General features: G+C 34.6%; 2 protein-coding genes across 2 annotated transcripts in view; one reads left to right on the top strand and one right to left on the bottom strand.

Annotated features, from left to right (window-relative positions):
- Window positions 1–120: 120 nt before the first annotated feature.
- On the top strand, window positions 121–5,301 carry LOC125038243 (superoxide dismutase [Cu-Zn], chloroplastic-like). The gene is made up of 4 exons (XM_047631666.1): window positions 121–211; window positions 2,547–2,739; window positions 3,839–4,054; window positions 4,926–5,301. Exons 1-4 carry the CDS (start codon window positions 207–209, stop codon window positions 5,193–5,195), a joined length of 684 nt encoding a protein of 227 aa, XP_047487622.1. The 5' UTR covers window positions 121–206; the 3' UTR covers window positions 5,196–5,301.
- A 1,077-nt stretch (window positions 5,302–6,378) lies between these two features.
- LOC125038228 (superoxide dismutase [Cu-Zn]-like) overlaps window positions 6,379–7,500 on the bottom strand; it is a 12,994-nt gene continuing 11,872 nt past the window's right edge. The window contains exons 3-4 of the mRNA XM_047631652.1: window positions 7,388–7,500; window positions 6,379–6,893 (exon numbers count right to left, since the gene is read on the bottom strand). The exon at window positions 7,388–7,500 is cut by the window's right edge and continues 100 nt beyond it. Of these exons, the coding sequence (XP_047487608.1) occupies window positions 6,639–6,893; window positions 7,388–7,500 (368 nt within the window). The 3' untranslated portion in view covers window positions 6,379–6,638. The remainder of the gene's footprint in view (window positions 6,894–7,387) is intronic.

Here is a 7,500-nt window from a genome sequence, read left to right as displayed (position 1 = left end):
ATATAAAACACAACTAAAGATGAATAAACATAACACAAAACGAAGATATAAAAAAATATATATATATTCACCATTTTCCCTTGCTGCCAACCCTCCTCCACATCCTCCTTCACCCTCAGACTCAGGAAGCTCGAGCTCGGAGATTTAAACAGGAGGAGGAGACCGACACGCCGCAGTCTCCCCGCGCCCTTGGGAGGATCAGCACCATGGGGTACGTCAACCTTTTTTTTTTTTTTTTTTTGGGGGGGGGGGGAGTTGGGTGGATTTGCGAGTGGTTGTTATATTATGGTAAGTGTTTTTTTTTTTTGTTATTAGTATGATCGTTATTATTATAACTTTACGTCGTGTTGGTTTTGAATTTAATGATATTATCAATAACAATAGTGATGATAGTAATAGCATCAAATAATACCATTAATAATGATGATAATAATAATAATAATAACAATTATAATGATAATGATAATGATAATAATAGTAATAATAACAATAATAATAGTAATGATAATAATAATAATAATAATGATAATAGTAGTAATAATAATAATAATAATGAAAATATTATTGAAAATACTAATACTAATAATAACAACAATAACAATAATGATAATAATATTGTTATCGATATTAACAACTTTAATCATAATGCAACGATGTTGGTAATGATAATGATGATAACAAAAAAAATAAATAGTAATAACGATACTTTCTCTTTTAACAGTATAACACTAATGGTGATGATAACACTGGTAATAACAGTAACAATAACTGCAATGATAATGACAATAGTAACGTTAGTGATAACAGTAATAGCTACAGTTATATAAAGTTAATATTCATGAGGATGATAACAACAATAATAATGATATTAATGCTGTAACAACAAAAACTGTTGCTGATGCTGCTACTACTAATATTACTACTGCTACTACTGTTGCTATTAATCATGATAACTATAATAAATTCTTAAGATGATGGCTGCAGTTATTATGTACAGGAATATAACCAGTTAGTTATCATTATCATATCAGTTATCATTATAAAGGTTAATGGTATTATCGTATCCACAATAATGTTAATAGTGATAACAATATATGTAATAGTAACAACAGTAATTAGTATGAACATATTAAAAAAAATGAAGGTCTACACATTATCATAGTATTTTCAAATCAAAGGTATTTATGAGACGAAACTGAGAAGCTAACCTTGTGCAAATATTATTATTATTATTATTACATTAATATTTTCTTGATCATTATGTTTATCTTCATTAGGATCATTATCATTATTATTACAACCATCATCGTCATTATCATCACTAATACTGGCATTATCATTATATTTTAAAGATTATCATCATTATTATCATTGTTGTTGTTACTGTCATTATTATTACTATTATTTGTTTTTTCATTACTACTGGTAATTATAAAATGATTATTGTTATCATTATGATCATTATCAATATTATGATTAGTATTATCTTTACCATTACCATCATCAATATTATCATCATTAATACAGCATTACCACTAGATTGTTATCATTATCATTATTGTCGTTGTCATTATTTTTTATCATCATTAATATTATTACTACTAGTACTATTCTCATCATTATCATTATAATTATCATTATTATTATCATTATCCTTATTGCTTTAATCATTTTTACTATTTTTTATAAATATCAGCATCAATATCACTAACAGTATCATCATTATTTTTCTTATTGTCTTTATTATTACTATTAACATCATTATCATTCAGAGTATCAGTATTATTATCATTATTATTATCATTTTTTTTAGCATTATCATTGTCATTATTATTACTGACATTATTTGTTTCTGTTATCTTTTCTATTACTATTATATTATACTATTATCATTACTATTATCATTATTATCACTATTATTAGCATTATCATTATTATCACTATTATTAGCATTATCATTATTATTATTATTTGCATTATCACCACCATTATTATTATTGTTACTATTACTATTACTATTATAGTGATGACAGTAATAATAAAAATAATAATAGTGCAATAATAATAAGAAAGAAAAAAGTCTTAATAATAATAATGATGATGATGGTAATAATGATAATAATAATAATAATGACAATAATAATAGTGATAATTATTAGAAGAAAAAGTGGAAGAATGATAATAAAAATGACTAATATTAATAATAATAATAATAATAATAATAATAATAATAATAATAATAATAATAATAATAAAATAATACTAATACTGATAGCAACAACAACAAAATAACAATGATAATAATGATAACAAAAAGGATGATAATGATTATAAAGATAGTGATAATGATGATAACAGTAACAAAAGCAGTAATAATAAGAATAACATTAATGATAATAATGATGATCATGATAATATTAATAATAAATATCCACATTACTGTTATAACCATTATAACGATGATAATAATAGTAACAGCAGTCGTAGCGGCAGCATTAGTGGTGTAAGTATCCGAAAGATATCCACAATTACATAATGACCAACAGCCTGACCACAAAGCTTCACACATGGGCTATCCTGGTCCTTCTGATGGGTGTGGCATCCTGTGGTAGCCAAGTGGTCTTCATCAGCCACAGCAACTACCCGTCGTTCCTGTACATCAATCCAGGCTCAGGGGCTGTTTCTGTGGACGACTCGGGGCCTCTTCAGCTAACGATTCACCACCAGCCTGCCAGTCCGGTGGGTTTGATTGTTTGGTTCTTGAAGTTTCTGTCCCTGTCCTGTATCTTATGAAATTGGTTGTTATATGAGCGACTGTGGTGATAAATTTAAGAGTGATGTACACGATATTACTGTAAAGGCCTTGGTTAAAATCGTTTACCCTCTTTTTTCATTAAAAACTAAGCTCATGCGGCTGTCATTGTGATCCCGAAAGGTCCTTGCAAATTGTTTGATCGCAACCAAATTCACTAAAAATCTTACATAGTTTTACTCTTCTACAAGCCTGCCAATTGCATGAGTATATCTACTTCATATCTTATGCGATATATGATTATATGTATATATACATGTGTGTGTGTGTGTGTGTACAGTGTATATATATATACACGTATATATGTGCATATGTATATGTGTATATATATATATTTATATATGTATATATCTGTGTGGGTGCCTATATATATATTCATAAATATATATGCTTTATACATATATAAACATATATCTAAATATATACATATATATGTATATCATGTATATGTATTCATATATGTATATTATGTATATGTATTCATATATGTATATTATGTATATGTATTCATATATGTATATTATGTATATGTATTCATATATGTATATTATGTATATGTATTCATATATGTATATTATGTATATGTATTCATATATGTATAATATAATACATATGTATGTCTCTCTCTCTCTCTCTTGCTCTCTCTCTTGCTCGCTCTCTTTCTCTCTCTATCTATCTATCTATCTATCTATCTATCTATATATCTATCTCTCTCTCTCTCTCTCTCTCTCTCTCTCTCTCTCTTTGTATGTATATACATTTATATGTATGTATAAATATATATATGTATATATATACATGTGTGTGTGTGTGTGTGTGTGTGTGTGTGTGTGTGTGTGTGTGTGTGTGTGTGTGTGTGTGTGTGTGTGTGTGTGTTTACATACATTATAAATTAGTATACGCAGAGAGAGAGGCTGTGTGTGTGTTTTTATTTGTCACTCGTACATCCACCGTCTTTTACTTAACCGCTACACCTTTCCCCAAGTATACAGGGTATCGAGTAAAACCTCCCTCCTACACTGGCAGGCGTCCTCCAGCCAGACTCTCCGGGCGAAGGTGATCTTCACGGGCGAGGTGGAAGGCAACTTCACCCTGACGCAGAGCAACCCGCCCCTGGGGCCTACGTCGATCGAGGGAACCATCACCGGCCTCTCTCCGGGTCTCCATGGCTTCCATATTCACGAGTTCGGCGACCTCTCCGACGGCTGCAGGACCATCGGAGACCACTACAATCCGCACAAGGTTGGGTTCGAACGTGGGGATTATTCGCACTGCGCTGTGTCTCATGGTTCGGAGCTGTTTCGAGCCTTTTTGGGTGGGGCTCATTTCTCTTTCAGGAAGAAACCGAGAAATTTGGAGATTCGACGATAGGTAGATAGATGGACAATAGAGATAGATATAGAGATAGCTAGGCTAGGGCAACGGCCCTACCCTACGAATCTGAACACATGCTTTCTGTGCGGTCAAAACGGTATGACGAGGATCTTCAGAGATAAGAAGGAAATCCACTGAGTATCAGGCTGAAGTGAATCGTGGGTATATTCACACCATAATTCCGACGATGAGGAGATAAGATATGAGTATCACCTAGTATATCAAGATAACATTCGATGGAACGAGAGATGAGTCACCTTTCCCCTAATCTCTGGCTTGTTGTTGTCTGTCCACTTATCCTAATCGTAAAATTATGTTTACCCTTTTCGTCATAAAACTTTATCATAATGCCACTCGATCGCTAATGACCTTAGATGTTGACGCGGCAGAAAGATTTCAATGGTAAATAAAATCGGTCGCCTTTTCAGTGCATGTCATAGGCTTGTTATGAAACCTGAAGACGTGACCAGCCCCAGGAGATAGGTGTGATAGCCGTTGGTGTGACAGTAGATAGACGAGGAATTTTTTTCACTAGATAAGCAACGTCGAAAGAAATTAACCACTTATAGTAACGGACGCTCAGCTTGTGACAGTAATTGGATCGATGACTTTTAACTAGTTGCCCAAAAAGTAGATCTGATAAGACTGGCCATGAACACGACCTCAAGTCACATAAATAACAATGGTGTTAACACTAACACTAACAGCCTACACTAACGACCAAACGACCCATTTCCAGCGCCTGCACGGATCCCCCGACGACCGAGAGAGACACGTCGGCGACCTTGGCAACGTGCTGGCTGACGAAGACGGAATAGCTAAGGTCAACATGACTGACCCTATCATCTCTCTCACGGGACCTTATTCCGTCATCGGCCGGGCTCTCGACGTGCACGCGGGCGAGGACGACCTTGGAGACGGCGGCAACGAGAAGAGCCTCAAGGGAGGCAACGCAGGCCGGCGGCTGGGCTGCGGCGTTGTCGGCTTTGCGTTTGAAGAGGACGCTTAATGGAAAACCTTTGCGGTTCAGAAGAAAATGTGTTCCCCTTTTTGTGCTTGTATCTTATCTACGTTTTTGGTGTTGGTGAGCAATAAATGTTAACATAGAAATAAGATTATGCGTTATTATTTAAGAAAATTAAATGCTAAGTGAAGAAAAGGTACAGTAGGTGCATCCTCCCAAATGTGTAATTATATCACTCATTTACACACACATACACATATACATACACGCACACATACGCACATACACACACACACACACATATTCACACAATTTATATATATATATATATATATATATATGCATATATGTGTATATTATATATATATTAAATATTGTGTGTGTAATTATTTTCAGAACTATGGTTGCGATATTATCGTTCCTTCAAGTAAAAAATTATTTCACAGACAGTTCGAGCCATTGTCACTGTTCACGTAAAAAACTGAAAACGAAAACAAGGAAACACAAAATCAAATAATGAATTAAGGTAAAAAAAAAAAAAAAAACGCAATGAACGTTAACTTCTGTGACACATAAGTACATAAATGGACATTTAACATAGATCATACAAGAACGTTTACGACTTCAGTACAACCTGCTGGACATAAAATCAACTTCCTCCACAAATTTATTATAATCAAAACATGTGACGAAAATTCCGGGTGACTTGAAGTTTGTGGAATTCTTCTATCCAGTATACTTACCTTAAGCACACAAGAAACGTGTTGGAGTATGTTGCTCTTAGGCAGGAACTTATCATGAACAAAAACAATGTAGAAAGCTCGGGAGAAAAAAGGTGTTCAATTACGATATGTGAGAGATCCTCATTACGGCCAATTTTTCTTTCGAAATTCAAAAATACAAAGAACACTTATACATAAATAGACATAATAAAGTGTGTGTGTGTCTGTGTGTACATATGTGTGTATATATATATATATGTGTGTGTGTGTGTGTGTGTGTGTTTATATATATATACATATATACATATGCATATGTGTGTGTGTGTGTGTGTGTGTCTATGTGTATCTGTGAGTATGTATAACCCAGACACACACACATTGAGCCACGTGTTGTATTCTACGTTCAGCAGAGTCAAAGCATTTTACCAAGTAAATGGTGTCAGCAGTTGGCAGCATTGCCATACTGCGGACCTTTGACATTAACGTTAGGAATAAGAAAACCAGAATTGGATCCCCAGACTTTTTATTTCACATTTTTAACATACGTCGAGAAATGTCTGGTTTCAGTTTAAAAAAAAAGGAAAAGGAAATCTCAGAATGTAGCTTAAAGTATTATGTTTCTACATTTCGTTTTTTTCGTTCTCCATCACACGTCATGGAAAGTAAGTGCAATGTCTTATTACATACTGTACGAAAAAAAAAAAAAAAAAAAACATAAAACATGATAAAAGAAACATTCACCGTCATAATTGAACTTTGACATCCCTCAAGCGTGACCTATGACCCCGCATGCCACCCGACCGCCAGCGTTGCCAGTCTTCAAGCTCTCTTCGTTGCCACCGCGGCCAAGGTCGTCCTCTCCCGCGTGGACAACGACTGCACGACCCAGCACCGTACGAGGTCCCACTAAGGTCACCAAAGGGTCAGTAATGTTGACCTCTGCCCTGCCGGTCGCGTCTGCCAGGATGTTGCCGAGGTCACCGATGTGCCTCTCGGAGTGCTCGGGGGAGCCGTGGGGGCGCTGGAAAAAGGGCAGAGGGTCAAATGCACGGCCGAGGGTTACTGTTTTGAGCGGCACCTGATTTCTCCTGAGGTGAGCTGTGATATCTCCAGAATGTTATTAATATGCAATACAATCTTATATTTGAATATGCGCGGGATGAATGAATACTGTGTGTATATTTATGTAGCACATACATTCATACATACATTTACATACACACACACTTACACACATACACATGTGTGTTTCTGTTTTACTCAACACCAACAGCATGCTGCAGAAATATAGTAATAAAAAGAAGGGTGGCAATAATGATGATGATGATGATGATGATGATGATGATGATGATGATGATGATGATGATGATGATGATGATGATGATGATGATAACAACAATGATAATAATAATAACAATGATGTTACTACTACCACTAGTACTAATCATAATAATAACAATAGCACTAATAACAAGAATACTAACAACAGCAATAATAACAATAATCTCCCCCTACCATATACGGATTGTAATGCCCTCCGGCGGACTTGCAGCCTCCGGTCAGGTCTCCGAGCTGATGAATGTGAAAGCCATGAAGTCCCGGGCTAAGGTTGGAGATGACGCCCTCAA

The sequence above is a fragment of the Penaeus chinensis genome, chromosome 24, assembly GCF_019202785.1.
Source record: "Penaeus chinensis breed Huanghai No. 1 chromosome 24, ASM1920278v2, whole genome shotgun sequence".
In the NCBI taxonomy this organism is placed as follows: Eukaryota; Metazoa; Arthropoda; class Malacostraca; order Decapoda; family Penaeidae; genus Penaeus; species Penaeus chinensis.
The sequence above is the reverse complement of the archived record's forward strand: the minus strand, read 5'-3'. Positions and strand labels throughout refer to the sequence as shown.